This window comes from Hemitrygon akajei, chromosome 2 (genome assembly GCF_048418815.1).
Source record: "Hemitrygon akajei chromosome 2, sHemAka1.3, whole genome shotgun sequence".
NCBI lineage: Eukaryota > Metazoa > Chordata > Chondrichthyes > Myliobatiformes > Dasyatidae > Hemitrygon > Hemitrygon akajei.
Window position 1 is genome coordinate 55,889,048 of NC_133125.1, and position 23,748 is coordinate 55,912,795.

The window sequence follows — 23,748 nt, forward strand, 5'->3', positions numbered from 1 at the left end:
CAGAACCCTGGGATGTAGTTTAGTCTAGTCCAAGTGACTTGTCTACCTTCAGACCTTTCAGCTTCCCAATTATGATCTTTGAATCTCAATGAATATTAATGTCTTTATAAATAGATCACTAAAATTCTAAATCTTTGCTGCTCTTAGCTTTTCTCAGTCTGCCTTTCAGATTCAAATTGTAAGATTATTTACTAAATTCTATTCGCTTCTGTATTTGAGTTTTGCAAATTTTGAAGTGACAGATCCATTTCATAAACTCTGGTTTCATGAGAACCCTGAGAGTGTAAAGGTAGCAATATTTTCCAAATGGTGACACAATGTCAGAATGCAAGTAGAATTGGTCAGCCATTGGAGTAAGTTTCTCCAGGTACTTGCTCTGTTACCATTCTTTCTTTTTATATTTTTCTATTAATTTTAAACAAACATAAGAGAAACATAGATACAGAGAGTTTGAGAATACATAATTAATAGGTTAAAGTATAAATACAAATAGATGATAATCCATATATAATAACCTCCCAAACTCATAGTGATTACGAAAAAAGGAGTAAATAAGAAAAAAAAACCCTCCAAAAAAAAACCTAACCAACATGGGCCATTGCATTATGTCAAATATACACAGCAGCGTCAATAACTCCGTACCTCCATCCAAATAATTAAGGATAATAAAAGTAAGGTTTAGGAAAAGTCAGTTTAGCTCATATGAGGGCAAGAATGGCTTTTAAATCGGTTATGTCAGAAATTCATCAGAAAGGCTACAAACAAGCGCTGCTATTTCCAGCACAATTGAGTGTTACTCTCAAAGATGAGACTTGTCGGTTGTTCAAGTCTCCAGCGGATGCTCAAAGATTCCTTGAAGAATAGTACTTTTTTCATTACGAGTTGACTAATGTATTGTATTTTTACTATTTGTATTAACTTTTTTCTTTATGCTAATGATTAGTCTATAGATTTGGACCTTTTATAATTTGATGATTCTTACGTGATGGTTGATAGTGTATTTTTTACACACTTAAGTAAAGGTCTGTTTTTTTTTGGTTTAGTCTGAGTTCGTTCTTTTTTATATTATTATATTTGTTTTAAAAATAACTCATTAGATTTTTTTAAAGTTTATATACACTTTTTTTATATATCTAACGTTTAAATATTAAGAGCAAACACGAGGAAATCTGCAGAAGCTGGAAATTCAAACAACAACACACACAAAATGCTGGTAGAACACAGCAGGTCAGGCAGCATCTATAAGGAGAAGAGCTATCGATGTTTCGAGCCGAGACCCTTCGTCAGGACTAACCGACTAACCTTCCCAAAAGACCTTGGTGCTTGGATACATCACATCTGTTTGGATGTGTCTGAACAAGATTAAGGACTTTCTTTTAAAATGCTAATACAACATTATCCATTCTTGGGTTTTAACATTTTAGTTTTTTCTTTTAATCCTTTTGTTTTATATATAACACTAATTTTATAGTTTACTCTTTTTTATACTAACCCTTTTTTTAAATATGGGTGGTTTGTGTCTTTTTACTTTTTTGTTTGAGTTGCCATCTTGAGACACGGGGGTAAGGTTAGTATTAGTTTGCCTGCTTGCCTCTTTTTGGCTTTTTTTCTGGGGTTTCAAGGGTGGGGGGTGGGGGATTCTTTTTTTTTTGCTTGCTTTTTGCTTAGTTCTACTTCATGGGCTGACTCGAAACTACAAAACTGGTTGGAGTGTCATAACTTCCGGTTCCTCCTTGAACTTACTTCCCTCTTCTGGATTCGTGAGTTCATCTTTTTTTTAACCTTATCTGTTAACTGTGATAAATATTGGCAATATGGATAAGATTATTAATTTTGTTTCTTGGAATACTAATGGCTTAAATCATCTGATCAAACGGAAAAAAATATTCAAAGTATTCCACAGAATGAATGCTAATATTATCTTTGTACAAGAGACTCATGTGAGGAAGGTGGATAGTCAACGTTTTTTTAGGTTTTGGAAGGAACAACAGTATCACTCGAATTCCCAAGCCAAAGTAAGAGGCGTTTCCATTTTTATAGATTCTTCAACCTCTTTTATACACTATGAAACAATTTCGGACCCACAAGGTAGATTTTTGCTTGTCACTGGTTCACTTTTCAATTAAAAAGTTGTTTTAGTTAATGTTTATGCTCCAAATACTGACCTGAATTTTTTAAATGTCTATTTACATCCTTTCCTAATTTAAATGAATACATGTTGATAATGGGTGGGGATTTTAACTGTTGCTTAAATCCTTCAATGGATAGATCTAAGCCCACCCAGGTTCTTCCGAATAAATCGACCTTTCTTATTAATTCCTTTATGGTTGATTCTGGAATTTCTGAAATTTGGTGATTTTTACACCCTAACGATAAAGAATTTTCATACTTTTCTCATGTTTATCATAATTACTCAAGAATTGACTACTTCTTTATTGATCATCGTTTACTCACAGATATTATTGATTGTAAATATGATTCCATTACCATTTCTGACCATGCACCTTTGAAGTTATCTATTAAGACAATGGATTCATCTTCTATTGCTAAATCTTGGGAGGTTCAACTCTATTTTACAGCAGGACTCAGACTTTCTTAACTTTATTAAACAACAAATTGATTTGTTTTTTTCAACAAATTCTACAGAAGAGATCTCTACTGGAACATTATGGGACACTTTTAAAGCATTTATTTGCGGACAGATTATTTCATACTCTGCTGGAGTTAGGAAATGAACTAATTCTGAAATATTAATATTGGTCGATAAAATTAAAGAAATTAATAAGATTTATTCAGTGACCCCCAGTAAAGAACTTTATAAAAAAAAAAGTTGAACTTCAAATGGAACATAGTTTGTTATTATCCTCTTCGATTGAAAATCAGTTAATTAAATCTAGAACCCAGTTTTATGTACATGGAGATAAATCTGGCAAATTATTGGCTAATCAATTGAAAATTGCTTCAGTTAAACGACAAATCACCAAGATTCGTAAACGAGATGGCACTTTGACGATCGATCATAAAGAGATAAATAAAGCCTTTCAAGATTTTTATAATTCTTTATATCAATCAGAATTTGTTGAGGATTCTTCCATAATGGATGATTTTTTAAGAAAATTGAATATCCCAAAATTAACAACAGAAGACAGTGTATTTCTAGACGCACCTATTACGGAAACCGAAATAAAAAAGGCTATTTTTTCAATGAATTCAGGTAAAGCCCCTGGTCTGGATGGTTATACTGTGGAATTTTTTAAATCCTTTTCTTCTATACTCTTGGCTTTGTAAAATTTTTAAAGATGCGTTAACTGTAGGTAAATTATCACAATCTTTTTATGATGCCTCCATTTCTCTAATTCTTAAAAAAGATTAAGACCCCACTGAATGTGCATCCTATCGGCCTATATCCTTGCTGAATACGGACTCTAAGATTTTTACCAAAATTTTGGCCACTAGATTAGAAAATATATTACAGTAGATTCCAGACTACAGAGCGCACCTGATTAAAAGCAGCTGGCTCTAATTTTAGAAAGAAAATCAATTTTGTACTTGTACAGGCCGCAGGTGTCCCACGTTGTAATATGAGATATTTACACAGAAAGATATTACACGTGAGGATTTTTTAACTTTTAATTAAATCCATAGGGTAACATAAACAAATACATATTGCAAATGCTTTTTTTCGAACCGTGCCTGTAACGCGGCTACTTTTAAATATACGTTGCGTATACTTTTTTACTGAACAACATTCCAATATCTCCTAACGACTGGTAAAAAATATATATACTGCAGCCTACCAGGAAAAGTTATTGATCACCTTTAACTTAAAAGCAGCGTTCGCTCAGATCCAATGCCGCTCGCGTAATGTGCTCGCCCCCTCCTTCCCGTTTATCGCAAACGGCATTTTTCCCACAAGACGCGGCGAAACCGGGTGTGACGTCATAGCATCCCGCGATGTAGTACAGAAAACAAATATAGTTAAAACACTTCTAACTTAGAAATTACTAACAAATGAATTACTAAGCGAAAATATTATAAACTAAATAACTGCCATAAAGGCAGCACAATGCTTTTCTTCGAGTGTTTTCCATGTTGATGAGGGTGAGTACAAATGACTGATTTACAATAATTTAATTGTGAAAGTGCGCTTGATTTATCGTACAATTTCATTGGACCTCTGTGAACTACTCATCAATTTTATTGGTCTACTGTTACGAGGCAAAATGTTTTTGGCGGCATGAAAAAAATCATGCATTAGCCGTACCGTAGTAAAGGCCACAGTGTTCAAAGCTGTTCAAAATGTGGGAAAAAAGTAGCGGCTTATAGTCCGACATCTACGGTACCTAAAATTATTTCTGAAGATCAGACCGGATTTATTAAAAACCGTTATTCATCTTTTAACATCAGAAAATTAATTAATATAATTTATACTCCATCTAAAATACCAGAATGTGTTATTTCCTTAGATGCTGAAAAAGCATTCGATAGAGTTGAATGGCCATATTTATTTAATATGTTGCAGAATTTTAATTTTAGTTTAAAATTTATATCATGGATTAAATTAATATATTATAAACCTTTGGCTTCGGTTCTTACCAATAATTAGAGATCTCCCTTTTTTCAGTTATTCCATGGTACGAGGCAAGGCTGTCCTTTAAGTCCTTTATTATTTGACATTGTTTTGGAACCTTTAGCCATTACCATTCGTGAATCACCTAATATTTTTGGTATTACTCGTGGGGAAGGGACATAAATTATCATTATATGCTGATGATTTGTTACTATACATATCTGACCCTGAGAGATCTACTCCTGCTATTTCATCCTTGCTTACCCAGTTTAGTAGCTTTTCTGGTTACAAACTGAATTTTAATAAGAGTGAATTATTTCCATTAAATATGCAAGTTCCAATTTATAAACACTTACCATTTAAACTTGTTACAGATCATTTTATTTTTGAAAGCTGATCATACCCTTTTTCCGGGCAGCCCGAATCAGATGTTCTTTAGTATGAGGATAATGAATCCGGAGAATCACTGGTCGTGGTTTTGTACCTGGAGCTGGTTGAAAACGAGAAATGCGATGTGCACGGTCGATTATTGGAGGGGTTTTCAGAACTTATGAGCCGAATACGTCCATTAAAAATTTAGAGAAAAATAGTCAGATCACTGTTCTCAAAATCTTACGGAATCTCAATTAGCCGAAGACTTTGTCATCGAGATCGGTTTTCAAGATCAGTAATTTTAGATTTATAACGATCCAGCAGTTGAGAAGTCAAAGATTGCTGATGTTCCAAAGTTTCAATTTTGCGATCTCTCTGGTGAGCGGCATCTTCGAGAGCTAAAATTCTTGCTTCTTGTTGTTGAGAATCCGTTGTAAGTGATTGAAGTTTTAAATTGACTGTCTTTAAAATTTCATCGAGCATAGAAAGCTTTGGGGTTAGTTTATTCTCCAGTTTTTCAAGTCTCTCGTCCATAAGTTTCGCAATTGCTTCCAAAGTTAACGGTTCTTTCACCTGTTTCGATTCCTTAGGCTCTCGTTCAGACATTTTAACGTTGAAAAATAATTCAAACAGTTGAAAAAAATTTCATAAGTATCAACCCCTTTAGAATAGCTATAAACAGGTCAATTAGGGAGTGATTGTAGGTAGAAAAAAGTAAAAGGATTGGAGCGAAGCCTAAAACAGTCTCACTCCATAAGCGCCCTGTTGAGACCTTGAGACCATCTTGAGATCTGTTACCATTCTGAGCACAGTGGATTATTAAGGTGGAAGCAGAAGTATGGTTTCAGCTTGTGTGAGATTCGTGCTGTATGTAGAAAGCCATTGAAAAGCTCTGATTTATTAAGTCTGTAAAATGGACAGTTTCATATCAAATAAGAGAATACCATTAATTGGATTTGAAGGAAGAGTTATTTAAAAGATGTTCCAGTGATAGGAAGCACGTGGTAGTCTTGAAGCTCTATCCATCCTCTCCATCACCTACAAACTATTTAAATTTTATTAATGCAGAAACCTGGTTAAATGCATTCAAACCACTAATATTGAAATTGGCAATTTCATGAAATGTATAATAATTGGTATATAACTTGCAGTTTATGTTGTGATTTTTTTTGGTTTACCTGGCTTGATCTTGTAAAACAAATGATACTACTGTAAGGGGGTTTCTTCTTTCTTTATGTTACTGCATGTGTTAATCAAAATGGCTTCTTTGTTAAAAGTAAAAAGGCTTCTTTGTTATGTTAACTGCTGAGAGAGCTTTCTCTCGCAGCTTGTTTGGGTTATAATTACTGATAACGAGTATTGTATTCGTTTGTTAACTAATTGGGATAGAGGTTATTCTTTCTTGTGGGTCTGAAAGCTAGTGTTGGGCGGACTTTGAAGGAGACGCGCGAGGGGGTTAGAGGGAAAAGACGTGATGCTGTAAGCTGGGCGACGGAACGGACCCCAAGCGGGGGTCCTAGGCTCAGGGTTTCGGCGAGGAGAGGAGACGAGGACAGATTTGTGTGGAGTGTCTGGTCAATCACCGTTGTTGGTCCCAGGTGGTGGGTCGAGGAGGTCGGAGAGGATCGAATGGTGGCAAGAAGACTTCATTAACTGAGCTCCAATGGTTGTGCATGAAGCGGTTGGACTTTGATAAGTTTGCTGCCTTTTACTTTTCCTTTTATATTGTATCTCTATTAAGTACATAGTTCCAGTAAGATCTATGAAGTGTAATCATTTAATCGCATATGGTGTACTGTCTGTTACTTGGCGTGGTGGGGACATCACACAGTGTCTGCATAAGCTATTACCCAGTTTGGAGAGGCCGAAAGCTGCTCCCCCTAGACGGAAGCAAGCTGAGCGAGCCTGAGGCTTACCAGGGGGCTACACTACAAACAGCTGATGGTTTAAAATTGGATAATTTAAGTTCAATCATAACAATGTTCAGATCTTGCCCTTGGTGGTTGCTACCTATTGAATTTTTGGCTTTGAAATTGAGATATGAGAACTGGATTTTCTTGTTGCATTCTTAGTATTTTTGTTTAGAATATCACAGGAAGGTAATTTTTATTTGATTCAATTAGTAAGTAGTGTGGATTTGTTCTCTCTGCAGCAGGTGGACCATCTGGAGATGAAAGTGATGCCCTTAGTATAAATGCTGAGGCATATGATAGTGACATCGATCAAAACTGCAATGAACAAGAAGACAGTACAGATGTGGTACTCCCAAGATGTGCACCAACACATGTTGGTGTTGAAGATGAGATTCAGAAGGACATTGAAAAGAGTGTAAATGAGATTCTAGGTTTATCAGGCTCCACCACAGGGAGAGATCAATCAGCTGCTACCCCCAATGCTGATGGGGATGGTCTTCAACCTTCAGCACAGCAATTGGAGCTGCTCGAGCTGGAAATGCGAGCCAGGGCAATCAAAGCTCTAATGAGAGCTGGGGACATCAAAACTCAAACTTAACCCCTGTGACAAACTTGTGAAACTTGAAAAGGTCCAAACTGTCGTAGGCTAACACTACAGCCCAAATGGAAGATCAGAAAATTTCGCTGTATTCCTACACTTGTCTTTGATCTTTCTTCTCACAATGTCTTAATGTATTTTTGTGCTGGAAATAATTTTTGACATTGTTTCTGAAATTTTCTGTTCAGCGCTCTGCCTCTGATACTAGCCATTGAAAAAACCTCTTAAAAGCATTGTTCTATGAAAGCAGGTAAGATATTTGAGCATGTAATTAGTTCTGATGAAAGTAGTACATAGTAATTGTACTCTGGATGGTCTGGCAGGGAAATTCATTCAATCCAATGTTTATATAGGAGTACCAGTTTAGATGTGGCTTGTTTGTTAACATTCTGCTTGCAGCACGTGCTCATTTTGACCTCTGCAGGTTCACTAGTTTTCAAGGGAGTCTGTACTTTGAAGTGGAATTGAGGAGACATGTTCAGTGGTGGAGAGAATGGAGAGAACTTAATCTCAATGTAGTTTTTACTTTATATCTCGGCACTATTATAAAATTTGATTACTTCAAATGATATTTGTTTGTGCAGATCTGAGCCATGGTTATAGTGATTTGTTGTCACACGCAAGTCTTTTTCTCCCCCAGAAGGTAATTTCAAATTGGGCTGTCACCATAGTGTAAAAAAAAAACTAAATTAAATATAATTCAAAGGGCTTGTCACTGAAGAAATCAAACATGTCCCTTGAACAATGAGTTGTCCAGAATGCAGAATATTTAGTTTATTATATATGTAAAGAATTTTTTTGTCTGACAGGCATTTTTATTACTGTCAGTTTAGTTGACATTTTCAAGTTTTTTAATAAGTTCAAGATTATGTTTTAATTACCTGCTGAAATTAACTTTGTGAAGTTGTTGCATGTAGACTTTGTCATTCAACGTTTAAAATGGATGTACTTTAGCATTTGAGTAACATTTATTGAGTGATCTGAAAAGAGCATCCATTTTAATTAGAAGAAAAGAAAATTACTATAGATGTTTTTGTTGAAAACTTTTCAAAACAATTCTTGCAGTTCTAATGAGGTCATTAAATTTGTTAAACAAAATGCATGTAACTTGTATGCAATAGCACAAGATTGCATTATTTTTTATTCTATTTTGTTAGTTGATTGTATTAGTTATTCTGTAAAATTTAAATGTTTTAATTATTCATTGAAAAAAAATAATTGTTTTCAATTTTTGGGTGAACAGTTTTCTAATTTGCAGGCAACTTCTGCTGAAATGTGTTCTTTGAGGAAAGTGAATCAGAATCTTCTCCTGAGAGTAACCATAAGTATATGTACATTGAACAGAAGGATTATTCCATATATGAGTAAAGACTTGAGAGTACTCCTGGAAAGCAAAATGGCATTTTCCACTGTAAAATTGAGATCAATGGTATTATCTTTGGTATCAGCACACTTGTCTGGATTTAAATGCAATTAAACTCCAATGTGATATGGAAATGTTTTCATTAGTTTATGTTTCTTGAATGTTTGGTTGGGCTTTGTTGAACCACATTTTATTTAATGAATTGGCAATTTATATTGTAAGTAGATGTTGACTGAAGTACTGCCTTTGACATATCCTTTTAGAAAGATCGACAATGAAGCTAAGCTCTTGTATTCTGCAAAGTCTTGGTGAAGTGAGGCCTTTAAGAGCTACTTGAAAGGAAAAGTTGATAAAAAGCTTGGAAACAAAAGAATCACTTGAATTGGATGCTGGAGGTTGCAATTCAAAATCGGTTGAATAATTTCAACCCATGTTAGAACAGTCTTGTATTCTTCCTATACCGATTTTAAATTCTGCCTTCATTCATGTATGTTGTTTGCTTCTAGTTATGTTCTATACATTGTTGGATTTTTGAGATGACTTGCTCATGAACACTTGGAAACCTACAGCCACATGTGAAATAAGACAGGTATAAAAATGTTCTTAGCTTTAGAAGGTCAAGTTGAATTATTGCCGTCCTCATCCTGTTTTTTCCAGCCAAAGTACTATTTTTGATGTGTGGGCAGCTGGCTTGTGTTCTGTCTTAAAATTTAACATTTTAGCCATGGATCATTTTACTTGGTTTTATTTTTATGGAGAATTTATGTAATGTGTGTATGTACCTATCGTGTGGTCTGCGCATCGGTGACGAGCCCAGCTAATTCCAGTTTACAAGATGATGGTAAAACGTTTTCTTGAATCACTCAGTCCTTCTGTTAGAAGAGCTCATTTGCACAGTGCTTTTAGCTTTACATTCCAGAATTTTTAGACACAGTGATGAAGGATCAGAAGCAGATTCCCAAGTTAGAATGATGTGTGACTTGGAGTGGAACCTGTAGATGGTAGTGTTTGGATGTGTCAGTTGTCCTTGCACTTCTCTGTGGTGGAGACCGTGAGGGGCACTACCAAAGTGGCCTGGTGAGTAACTGCAGTGTACTGATAATGGAGGAGATGACTACTTAGGATGATGGATTTGCGAAATTAAAGATTAGCTTTAATTTTGGCAATTGGTCTAGTGGATAAGGCATCGGTCTAGTGATCTGAAGGTCACTGGTTCGAGCCTCAGCTGAGGCAGCGTGTTGTGTCCTTGAGCAAGGCACTTAACGACACATTGCTCTGCGACGACACCAAACTGCTTGGTCCTAGTGCCCTTCCCTTGGACAACATCGGTGGCGTGGAGAGGGGAAGGCTTGCAGCTTGGGCAACTGCCGGTCTCCCATACAACCCTGCCCAGGCCTGTGCCCTGGAAACCTTCCAAGGCGCAAATCCATGGTCTCACGAGACTAACGGATGCCTATTTAATTATCCAAACATAAAGTGAAATGTGTTATTACATCAATAATCTTCATAGTCAGAAGATCTGCTGACCTAAACCCCTAGACCCAGAGCACAGTTGCCTTTGAGAGCCATGGCACAACTTTGGATGAACATTGAATTGAATTGAATTACTTTATTTCTTACATCCTCCATATACACGAGTAAAAATATTTACGTTATGTTGCTGTCTAAAAGTGCAATGTGCAAATTATAGTAATTTATAATAAATAGTATGTACGACAGGACAGTCAATATAACAGAAATACAACTGTATCGGCATGAATTAATCAGTCTGATGGCCTGGTGGAAAAAGTTGTCCCGGAGCCTATTGTTCCTGGCTTTTATGCTGCGTTACCGTTTCCAGGATGATAGCAGCTGGAACAGTTTGTGGTTGAAGTGACTATGAACCCCAATAATCCTTCATGCCCTTTTTAATGGACCTGTCTCTGTGAATGCCCTGAATAGTGGGAAGTTCACATCTACAGATGTGCTGGGCTGTCCGCACCACTCTCTGCAGAGTCCTGCGATTGAGAGAAGTACAGTTCCCATACCAGGCAGTGATGCAGCCAGTTAGGAGCTCTCAATCGTGTCCCTGTGGAAAGTTCTTAGGATTTGGGAGCCCATACCAAGCTTCTTCAGCAGTCTGAGGTGAAAGAGTTTTTCATCACACAGCCGGTACGTACAGACCACATGAGATCCTCGGTGATGTGTATGCTGAGGAACTTACAGCTGTTCACCCTCTCAACCCCAGATACACTGAAGTCTATAGGGGTTAGCCCGTCTCCATTCCTCCTGTAGTCCACAACCAGGTCCTTTGTTTTTGTGATATTGAAGGAGAGTTGGTTTTCTTGACACCACTGTCAGGTGATGACTTCTCTGTAGGCTGCCTCATTATTATTTGATAAACAGTGTAGCGACATCAGCAAATTTAATTAGCAGATTGGAGCTGTGGGTGGCGACACAGTCAGGTATATAGAGAGTAAAGGAGGGAGCTAGTACACAGCCCTGAGGGGCAGAGGTAAGGGAGCCCACTCTTACCACCTGCCGGCGATCTGACAGGATGTCCAGGATCGAGCTGCACAAGGCAGGGTGAAGGCTGAGGTTGCTGAGCTTCCTGTTGAGTCAGGAGGGAATTATGGTGTTGAATGCGGAACTGTAGTCCAAGAATAGCATTCTCACATAAGCATCCTTCTTCTCCAGATGTGTAAGGATTGTGTGTAGAGCTGTGGCTATTCCGTCATCTGTTAAACAGTTGTGTCGGTAGGTGAATTGTAGGGGGTCCAGTGTGGGTGGTAGCATGCTGCAGATGTAATCCTTGACCAGTCTCTCAAAGCATTTGCTTGTTATTGAGGTGAGTGCAACAGGATGCCAATCATTCAGACATGTTACCTTGGTCTTTTTAGGTACAGGAACCGTGGTGGATGTTTTGAAGCAGGTGGGCACTCTACTCAGGGAGAGGGAGAGATTAGAAATGTCTGTAAACACATCAGCCATTTGAGCCGTGCATTTCCTGAGTACCCAACCTGGGATATCAGTCCAGCAGCCTTGCGACTGACCACTCATTGGAAACACCTGAACAGTGAACGGTTGCTGAAGGCACTGATGGAGCTTATCACCAACCCATGTTTACTTCTGAGCTGCTGTGATACACAACTTTTGCCCATTTAGGGTTTCTTCTGGAGAGAAGTGTCAGTCTCTGGCTTTGCATATTGCAAGAGTTTAGTTTAATTTCTCCACCTTCACTGGTTTTGGCTGGTCTCAAATAAAACTAACAGAGAAAATGCCTACAATTAATAATATCTTCCTGTGATTTGTTTGTAATTCTCTCCAATGTTGCCTTTACCCATCCTCTACTTGTTGATGTCTGCAAATTCAGAAATGGTAGTTAAGTTCAGGTCTTTAATGTGAATTGTGGTCTTGCCACTGATGCATGCAGGATCTCGCTTCCACCTCTCTAACTAAGTACCTTGAGCCTCCTCTCTTCCGGTGTAGTCGGTGAACAAACCATCTTGAACATTGCAGGTGATGTATCAGAATCAGATTTAATATCACTGACATATGTCATGAAATGTGTTGCATTACTACAGTGCAATATGTAAAAATACTGTACATTACAATAAGAAATATAAATATTAAATTAGTGCAAAGATAATGAGGTTGGTTCATTGTCCATTCAGGAATCTGGTGGTGGAGGGGGAAGAGCTGTTTTTGCAGTGGAGTAAAGAAAGTAAAAGCAAAGAAATGGCTACTTTTTCTTCTGATCCTTTTGTAAAAGAAAGATTTAAGAATGTGACAGAAGAAGTAACACCTGCATCTGTTTAAGCTGTTTCACAGTTCATTAGGTTTCTAGCAAATGTTACGTGTCAGGTTAAGTTTCCTGCCGAATTCCTACATGAGGCCCCATGTGCCACCTAGGCACTAAGGGTTCAGATGAATTCCTACATCCCTCAATTCACTGCCTGGAATCAGTCTGCAGTCTTGAACCATCCAACCCCACAAAAGACCGACCTCACCTATCCTTCACTCTGTAAAGTTAAGTGTCAGGGACAGCGAGGCTTCAGGCATAAACCTGCGTCCCTAGCTTGTCTTCCATCAAAATTTGTCCAGACAAAATTGGAGTTAAAATTTCACGCCTATTCTGAGAGACTGTTGTTTAGATGTCCCCTGTATATGGAGACCTTTATTGTGATGTAAATTAAAGGAACCAATGCATTAGTACTTTATTTTAAATAATTAAACCACTTTCTCAATGTTGACATTTTACACTGAGATAAATGGGATCTCTGCTCGGTGTGCTAGGGTTTCTCATTGTTGGCCTCCATATAGATCCCAGTCGTAAGAAAAAAAGACAGAAGCAGAATTAGGCCACTCAGCCCATCAAGACTGCTCCACCATTTCATCATGGCTGATTTATTATCCCTCTGAACCCTATTGTCCTGCCTTCTCCCTGTACCCTTTGATACCCTGACTAATCAAGAATTGCACAACTGTCAGGAAGAGTTTGATATTCTAGAGATTTCTTGGTCAGTATAGATGTATTTTCTGACATTGAAAATTAATGCTATTGATTATTCATTCATGTTATCAATATAGCCTAGGCTGCAGCATTACTCTACCAGTAATAACCTGTAAGACTGTAAATGATCTGTTATTTCTACTGTTTATTACTTGTTATCCAATTACTTACTCTTGTATAAAATCCTTTTGCATAATACATAATTAAAAGCCCTCTAGTTTCTAATTCCTCTACTCTATCCTGCTACCTTTCTACCAGCTTCTTAATAGTGAATCCAGCAGTTTCCAGATGGGTAATGTCAGGCTAATAGCTGTGAATTTAACATTTTTTTAAAAAATGAGAAAGTTGTTATTTTTGCTATTTTTGAATCCATTTGCACCAATTTAGAAGATCATTGCTTCTGCATCTCATTCAAAACCCCAGGATATAATTAATTTGATTCAGGGGATTCGTCATCTTAACTACTGAGAAAATTAATAGGACTGAAATTCCTCATACTGGTCTGTTTCTTTTCCCTCAATTCTATAACCCATAACTATTTAAGTTGTATTAAATATTTTACACTTTTGCCCATCTCCATTTTTGACACTTTCTAAGTGAACAATTTTTAATTTTTCTTCCATACTATCTCTTAAATATGATTCCTTGTAAGTAATTTAATTGTTCATTTTTGCGTATGCTCTTTCCCCTCTTAATTACGGTTTATAAAATATGTAGTGCTATCCGTCTCAACATAAATTTTTAATCTTTTACATCATCTTCCGTTAGCCATGGGTGAATCATTTTTTCCTCATGTAATTACTGTAGTAAAACCACACAAAGCTAGTTGTGACTTTATCACCCTTAAATTCAGTACAAACTCTTATCTTTATTATCACTTCTACCTAATAGTTTTATTCCTTTTGTGCAAGAGGTGAGACCTGAAGTTCTTTGTTCTAAGCATTCATAGAGCATCGAACAGAACTCGACTTCCAGCCCACAATTCTGTGTCATCTAATTAAACTAGTAATTAAATATCTAAGTAAACTAACATTTTCTGCAAAAACAATGCCAATATCCCTTCTTTTCCTCTGCATATTGATTTATGTATCTGCAAATGTCTTGAATGCCTCTATCTTTTTTAATCCACTGTCACACCTGGCAGTGCATTCCAGGCACCCACTTGCGTTTAAAAAAAAATCTTGCCTTGCTAATCTCCTTTGAACTTACCGTCTCCCACTTTAAATGAATCGCATGAAAAATAGACATTTTGACCCTTTGCAAAAGGTACCAGCTATCTAGGCCTCTCATAATCTTGGAAACCTCAATCAGATTTCCCTTCAGCCATAGACACTCCAAGGAAAACAACCCAAGTTTGTACAGCTTCCCCTAACAACACAGTCCCTCTAATCAATGAAGGTGGTGTTCTGGTAAGCCCCTTCTGCACCCTTTCCAGAGCCTCAACATCCTTCCTGTAATGGTATGAATAGAATTGAACTTGGAACTTCAGATGCAACATAACTAGAGTTTTTTTTTAAAGTTGCAACATAACTTGCCAGCTCTTCAACTCAGTTCCTCAACTAACCAAGATTGCAGTATGCTGCCTTTACCATCCTATCAATCTGTGCAGCCACTTTCAGAGAGCTGTGGACTTGGATCCTAAGTTCTCTCTGCACATCAACACTGTTAGGGTCTTGTCAATAAGAGTGTACTGTCCCTTTACGTTATATTCCCCAAAGTGAAACACCTCACAATTGGTTGGATAAACTCCATCTATATCTGCAACTGATCAGTATGTTTTACAATAGTCTTCAGATCACCTATAAATTTATTCACCCACATGCTTTCATCTGTTTATACAGTTGCAAGAAAAAGTTTGTGAACCCTTTGCAATTACCTGTTTTTCTGCATTAATTACTCATAAGATGTGGCCTGATCTTCATCTAAGTCACAATAATAGACAAACACAATCTGCTTAACGAATAACACGTAATTGTACTCCTCATCAATACTGAGTACACCACTTAAACAATCACAGTCTAGATGCAAAACAATGTATTTGAACCTCTGGGCTAATGCCTTCTACAAAAGCTATTTGGAGTTAGGTGTTCTGATCAATGAGATGATATTGGAAGTATGGGTTGTAGAGGTGTCCTGCCCTATAAAATTGACACACAATATCAGGTCACTGACTGAACCTGCTCTTCTCAAAAGCATTTCTAAAGTCTTGCGTGTTCATCAGTCCACAGTAAGAGAAATTGTCTGTAAATGGAGGAAATACAATACTGTTGCCAGAATCCCTAGGAGTGGATGTCCTGCAAAGATCACCTCCATCATGCAATGCTGAAGGAGACGAAAAGAAACCCAAGGGTAACAGCAAAAGACCTGCAGAAATCTCTAGAACTTGCTAAAGTCTGTTCATGTTTCCACTATAGGAAAAACACTGAACAAGAATGGTATTTGTGGAAGGAAACCACTGCTCTCCAAGAAAACATTACTGCACATCTCGTTTTCAAAAAACCACCTGGAAGTTCCACGATGCTTCTGGGACGATGTTCTGTGGACAGATACGACAAAAGTTGAACTTGCTGGCTGCTTTGCTGCCTCTGGGCCCAGACAGCTTGTAATCATTGAGGGAACAATCAATTAAAAATGGCATCAAGACATTTTACAAGAGTTTGTCAGGCTAGTGGTCCATCTCTTGAAGCTTAATAGTTGAATGATGCAATGACCTGAAACACAAGTAAATCAACAACCGAAGGTTTAAAAAGGAAAAAAAGTGTTTTGAAATGGCGAAATTAGAGACTAGACCTTAACCCAACTGAGATGCTGTGGTATGACCTGAAGAGGGCTGTTCATGCAAAGTATCCCAGAAATATTGATGAACTGAAAGTTTTGTATGGAGGAATGGTCTAAAATTTCTTCTTGCTGTTGTGCAAGTCTGATCAGCTACAGGGCATGTTTGGTGGAGGTTATTGCTGCTAAATGAGGTTCTACCAGTTAAATACAAGAGTTTACATACTTTTTCCAGCCTGGACTGTGAATGATTAAACAATGTGTTCAATAAAGACATGAAAAGTACAATTGTTCGTGTGTTATTAGTTTAGATAGATTGCAATTGTCTATTATTATGACTTGGATGAAGATCAGACCACATTTTATGAGTAATTAATGCAGAAATCCAAAGGGTTCACAAATTTTTTCTTGCAGCAGAGGTCCTGTTGAACACTAGTCATGGACCTCCAGCCATACAAAGTCCCATTGACAACTACCATCTGTCTTCTATTGGCAAGACAATTCTGAATCCAAATGAATAATTCATCATGGATCCCATGCATCTTATTCTGGATGAGCCTCTTAAGAGAAACCTTGTCAAATGCATTAGTAAAATTCACAGCTCTACTTTCAACAATCACCTGTATCACCTCTTTCAAAAAACCTAACTTAGTAAGGCATGATTTGCCCCATAGAAAACCATGCAACTGACCCCAAGTAGGCCCTAGTTTTCCAAATGCTGAAATGCTAAGAGTCCTCTAGTAGCTTTCCTACCACTGATGTGAGATTCACCAGTCCAGGATTATCCCCATTTCCCTTCTTGAATAATGGTACAACATGAGCTACTTGTCTTTCCTCAGGGCGCTTGCCTGGGGTTTGAGATTTCATGAAGATCTTGCTCAAGGATTGTGCAATCTTATTTTTTTTACTCATTTAGGACCTCTTCCACATCATCTGCTTCCGATCTTATATCCTTCCTTTATCCTTGAATGGTCCTACGTTCTCCCTAGTTTCTATCTTTCTCATGACATATGTATAGAATGTCTTAGGATTTCTTTTGTTAAGGTCTTTTTCATGACCACTCCTTGTATTTCTAATCCCTCTTTACTTCTTTATATTCCGCAAGGTCTCAGTTCGATTTAAGCCTTGTAAACCTTATATACTCTTCCTTTTCCTTTTTGACTAAATTCACAACCTCAACATTAAAAGTTATTTTACCTTGCAATCCTTGTGTGGCCTTCCTTATTGGAATATATCTGTTCTGTACTCTGTGCTGTTGATCTTCAAACACTGTCCACATAACGGGTTTGGACTTGTTGAAACTCAGTTGTTGCAAATTACTTTCCCTCATTCCTGCCTAATATTCTTGTAATTTGCCCTGCTCCAATTTGTTATTCTCCTGCAATGCCCATGCTTGTCCTCATCTATAGTTATCTCAGAACTTTAGGAATTGTGGCCACTGTTCTCCTACTGAAAGATCAGTCAGCTGGCCAGGCTAATTTCCCAATATGGGCCCAGTGTGGCCCCTCTTCTTGAAGGACTTATCAACATATTGATTTAAGAAACTTCTGTGGATGTATCTGATAAATTCTACCCTGCCTAATGTCTTACACTAAGGAGGTGATCACAGTTCTATCTCTTTTATTGTGATCACAATTCTATCTCCTGTACCACAGCATTGGAGAGGGATAGGAACTGACAAGTTAGGGACATGTTTAATTGGAGTAAGGGGAAATATGAGGCTATCAGGCAGGAACTTGGAAGCAAAAATTGGAAACAGATGTTCTCAGGGAAACGTACAGAAGAAATGTGGTAAATGTTCAGGGGATATCTGCGTGGGGTTCTGTGTAGATACATTCCAATGAGACGGGGAAAGATGGTAGGGTACAAGATCTGTAGTGTACAAAGGCTGTTGTTAATCTAGTCAAGAAGAAAAGAAGAGCTTACGAAAGGTTAAAAAAAGGGTGATGATAGAGATCTAGAAGATTATAAGGCTAGCAGGAAGGAGTTTAAGAATGAAGTTAGGAGAGCCAGAAGGGGCCATGAGAAGGCCTTGGCGGACACGATTAAGGAAAGCCCCAAGGCATTCTGCAGGTATGTGAAGAGCATGAGGATAAGACATGAGAGAATAGGACCAATCAAGTTTGATAGTGGAAAAGTGTGTATGGAACCGGAGGAAATAGCAGAGGTACTTAATGAATACTCTACTTCAGTATTCACTACAGAAAAGGATCTTGACGATTGTAGGGTTGACTTGCAGCGGACTGAAAAGCTTGAGAATGTAGATATTAAGGAAGTGTATGTGCTGGAGCTTTTGGAAAGCATCAAGTTGGATAAGTCAGTGGGACTAGACAGTATGAATCCCAGGCTACTGTGGGAAGTGAGGGAGGAGATTGCTGAGCCTCTTGTGATGATCTTTGCATCAATGAGAACAGGAGAGGTTATGGAGGATTGGGGGGTTGTGGATGTTGTTCCCTTATTCAAGAAAGGGAGTAGGGATAGCCCAGGAAATTGTAGACCACTGAGTCTTACTTCAGTGGTTGGTAAGTCAATGGAGAAGATCCTGAGAGACAGAATTTATGAACATTTGGAGAGGCATAATGTGATTAGGAATAGTTAGCATGGCTTTGTGAAAGACCGGTTATGCCTTATGAGCCTGATTGAATTTTTTGAGGATGTGACTAAACACATTGATGAGGGTAGAGCTGTAGATTAATGTATATGGATTTTAGCAAGGCATTTGATTAGGTACCTCATGCAAGGCTTATTGAGAAAGTAAGGAGGCATGGGATCCAAGGGGACATGGCTATGTGGATCCAGAATTGGCTTGCCCACAGAAGGCAAAGAGTGGTTGTAGACAGGCCACATTCTGCATGGAGGTTGGTGACCAGTGATGTGCCTCAGGGATCTGTTCTGGGACCCCTACTCTTTGTGATTTTTATAAATGACCTGGATGAGGAAGTGAAGGGATTGGTTAGTAAATGTGCTGATGACACAAAGGTTGGGTGTGTTGTGGATAGTGTGGAGGGCTGTCAGAGGTTACAGTGGGACATCGATAGGATGCAAAACTGGGCTGAGAAGTGGCAGATGGAGTTCAAGCCAGATAAGTGTGAAGTGGTTCATTTTGGTAGGTCAAATATGATGGCAGAATATATCATTAATGGCAAGACTCTTGGCAGTATGGAGGATCAGAAGGATCTTGGGGTCCAAGTCCATAGGACACTCAAAGCTGCTATGCAGGTTGATTCTGTGGTTAAGAAGGCATACGGAGCATTGGCCTTCATCAATCATGGGATTGAGTTTAAGAGCCGAGAGTTAATGTTGCAGCTATATAGGACCCTGGTCAGACCCCACTTGGAGTACTGTGCTCAAGTCTGGTCGCCTCACTACAGGAAGGACGTGGAAACTATAGGAAGGGTGCAGAGGAGATTTTCAAGGATGTTGCCTGGATTGGGGAGCATGCCTTATGAGAATAGGTTGAGTGAACTCAGCCTTTTCTCCTTGGAGGATGGAGGATGAGAGGTGACCTGATAGAGGTGTACAAGATAATGCGAGGCATTGATCGCATGGATAGTCAGAGGCTGTTTCACAGGGCTGAAATGGCTAGCATGAGAGGGCATAGTTTTAGGGTGCTTGGAAGTAGGTACAGAGATGTCGGGTAATTTTTTTATGCAGAGTGGTGAGTGCATGGAATGGGATGCTGGCAGTGGTGGTGAAGGCAAATACGATAGAGTCTTTTAAGAGACTCCTGGATGGATACATGCAGCTTAGAAAAATAGAGGGCTATGGGTAAGCCTAGGTAGTTCTATGGTAAGGACATGTTTGGCACAGCTTTGTGGGCCGAAGGGCTTGTATTGTGCTGTAGGTTTTCTGTGTTTCTATGTACCAAGAATCTGCTCTCAAGATATATGAAGTGTTTATACTCAGATTTCAAAAATCTTAAATGATTTGATCATTTAAACTGTCTTATGAAACACAAATCATTGTATTCTTTCACCATTGTGTTAGAACCTATCATAGGGATATTTTGAAATCAATAAAATAATTTAGAACAAGGAACTATGCTAATTTGATCTTAAATATCTTCTGGATCATTTGAGACTACACTTTTAGAAACTAAGCTCTTAAAAACTGCACATTGCATCAACTAAAGCACATTGATTATTTGTAGAAAACTAGAAAGAACTCAAACGTCTGTGAATTGGTAATTATGATCATAATTTCTACTCCTGTTAAGTTCATCTTCATTGCTACAATCGCTGGAACATCTGTGTTGCACCAATTCTGGTCTCTTTCAATTGTCATTAGTTTTAATGATTTTTAATTCTTTTGGCTATGCACCTAATAACTTATCAACTGTAGAATTCTCACCCAAAACTTTATTACCATTCTCACCTTTCTTTTTGTTTATCTTTAAAGTAAGACCAATCTTTTAACCAGCTGTTCTAATTTCCTCTTATCTGGAATCAAAACCTTTTGAAGGTGAGACTTAAACTGATCCAGAAGGTAACGTTATTTAAAGCTTACTTTATCCCTTGAATTTACTACTAGTTAGTTTTAAATGAAGCCTCATGAAATATTTTTAAATTAAATTGGATGATATTATAAGGAGATTTGTTACAGAATAGCTATATTGCTGTAGTTAGTTACTATCAGCAACAATCTAGGAAAATCAGCAATGATAATGGATTTAATGAATAAAGGGAGGTTGTCAGAAACTTTTACTAGTAGAAGTTGCTATTCTCTGGTACTTACCTGATGCAAAATTTACTGCCACTTCCCATCCTATGCTTGTTGCTGAATGAGGACATGAAGAATTGTGAATTACACTTACTGCTGCCATAATCAGCAAACATCCGAACTTCTGTCCTTTTGTGGGGTGTGTTATTTGGAATTTTTTGGGTAAAGATTTTGGAGTGTTATCACATCCCTTTCATCTAGGTGCTCATTAACAGGAATTCCTAATTCTGGAATGACATTTGGTCCCAAGCAAGTCTTTAACTTGAGCAATTCCTCTGCCCCAACTCATATAACACAGCTGCAAACTTGTTAATTACAAATCTCCAGGTCTTAATATTTTTACTTCCAGCAGCTATCTCAACTGTATGCTCACAGTTTTAGAAAAAGGAATTATAACCAATAAGCCTAACATCAGTAGGTGTGGAAAATACTAGAATCTATTTTAAAAGATGCAATTAAATTTTAACTGCATTGAATGAAGTTAGCACTATGTTTATGCAATGAAATCATATTAAACTAATCTTATGGGAGATTTTGTGTTGATGTGATACTAGCCATAAAGGAATTAAAATCTGAAAAAATGCCTACTGGAATTGAATCGAGGACAGTGGAGGCCGATTAACCTTTATTCTTGCCATGTGGTGAAAGGTATGGAGACCACCAGATTTGTGAGACTCATTGGAGGTATTACCTGAAACAATTTGTTGCTCAGGGATGGTTTGATTAGGCCAATTGGAAATGGACACACTGAGGTCTATTGATAATATGCTGAACCAGGGATCCTTTCCAAATAAGAAACTTTTATTTGGTTAGGCAGAAGTTGCAGGTTTATGAAAAGAACAGCCTATGACTGGAAGTAACCTGAGCGCAACATTTGGCTGAGCTGACTAAACTGGCCTGACTCAAGAAAAAAGTAACAAGGCATAAGCTTGGTCTGATGGAAGAGCAATAAAGTAATACTATATTGCATTAGGAGTTTGTGGAGATTCAGTTGGTCAACTAAAACACTCAAAAGCTTCTACAAATGTACATGGAGAGCATTCCGACTGGCTGCCTCGCTACCTCGTATGGGGTGGGGGGGTGGGTACTGCCCAAGATCAAAGTAAGTTGCAGAAACTTGTAAAATTAGTCAGGTCAAACATGGGAACCAGCCTCCATATGATCCATGACATCTTGAAGGAAGGGTGCCTTAGGGTTAGGAATGGTTCATCATTAAGGATCCCTACCGCACAAGAAATGCTCTCTTCTCATTGTTACCATTGGGAAGCAGATACAGACGCCTGAAGACACATGCTCAGCAATTCAGGAACAGCTTCTTCCCCTCTGCCATCCGATTTCTCAATGGACATTGAACCCATGAACACGACCTCACTATTTTTTATTTGGTTTATTTTTGCACTACTTATTTTTAACTTCTTAATATATATATATATATATATATATATATATAAATCTTTTTAATGTAATTCAGTTTCCTTATTTATCACGTTTCATTGTACTGCTGCTATAAAGTTAACAAATATCACAACATATGCTGATGATAAGCTTGATTCTAATACTGCTTGTAGCCTCGTACCCAATCCAATGAGAAGCTGACACAGATCAGCCAGAGCCAACAAAATAGAAAATCTGATCTGCTGATAAGAATGAAACAGCAAACTTTCTGGAGACCAACCAATGCAAAATTGGATGACCCTGCATCGTAATTGTGGAGACCTATGTCCAGATCAAGAGAAACTCCTGGCCAGAATAAGCTCCTGTTCGTAGGTATTACCTTTTATGTTCTTTGACTGTTCAGAGAAGATCAGAAAAATCTAGTGGGTGTGCACACATATATTTAATTTGTTTGACTTGCAATTGTACAACCAATGAAGGTAATTGTCAGTCAGTACAGATTCTCTTTTTGCCTAATCAATTATTTTTTATGAGGGCGAATACCTGAAAGAGTATAGCGTCACAGAGAATTACAGCATAGAAACAGGCCCTTCAGCCCATTGACCCACACTGGCACTATAGCCCTCCATATTCCTGCTATCCATGTACCTATCCAAAATTCTCTTAAAACATTGAAATCTAGCTCCCATGCACCACTTGTCCTGGCAGTTCATTCCACACCCATGACCCTCTGAGTGGACAAGTTCCCCTTAAACTTCTCACTTTATACCCTTAACCCACGACATCTGGTTGTGGTCCCACCCAGCCTCAGTGGAAAACGCCTGCTTGCATTCACCCTATCTATGCCCCTCATAATTTTGTATACCTCTAACAAATCTCTCAATCTTCTATGTTCTATAGAATACAGCCCTAATCTATTCACTATTTCCTTAAAACGCAAGTCCTCCGGACCTGGCAACATCCTTGTAGATTTTCTCTGTACTCTTTCAACCTTGTTTACATCTTCCCAGTAGGTAGGTGACCAAAGCTGTGTACCATGCTCCAAATTAGGCCTCACCTACATCTTGTACATCTTTAACACAACATCCCATCTTCTGTACTCAATTCACTAATTTATGAAAGTCAATGTGCCAGAAGTTTTCTTTATGACCCTATCTATCCGTGACACCACTTACAGTGAATTATAGTCCTGTATTCCCAGATCCCTTCGCTCTACCACACTCCTCATTGCCCTATCGGTCATGCTGTAAAACCTACCCTGGTTGGTCCTACCAAAGTGCAGCTCCTCGTATGTGTCTGCATTAAATGCCATTTTCAGCTCTTTTTTCCAGTTTATGCAGATCCCTGTGCAAGCCATGATAGCCCTCCTTACTGTCCACTACACCCGTAAACTAGGTTCCACTCTACAAATTTGCTGATCTAGTTAACCACATTATCCACATCATCCAGATCATTAATATAGATGACAACCCACAATCCCTGCGACATTGATTAGAATAGTTAAGGAACTCTAGTAAATATGATTATTTGGAATTAAAGATGGCTTTTAAT

General features: G+C 38.0%; 1 protein-coding gene across 1 annotated transcript in view; it reads left to right on the top strand.

Moving 5' to 3' along the window:
- Positions 1-8,954, top strand: part of LOC140741961 (caspase activity and apoptosis inhibitor 1) — a 61,644-nt gene extending 52,690 nt beyond the window's left edge. Inside the window, exon 6 of the mRNA XM_073072583.1 lies at positions 7,095-8,954. Within this exon, the coding sequence (XP_072928684.1) occupies positions 7,095-7,453 (359 nt within the window). The 3' untranslated portion in view covers positions 7,454-8,954. The remainder of the gene's footprint in view (positions 1-7,094) is intronic.
- The last annotated feature ends 14,794 nt before the right edge of the window (positions 8,955-23,748 follow it).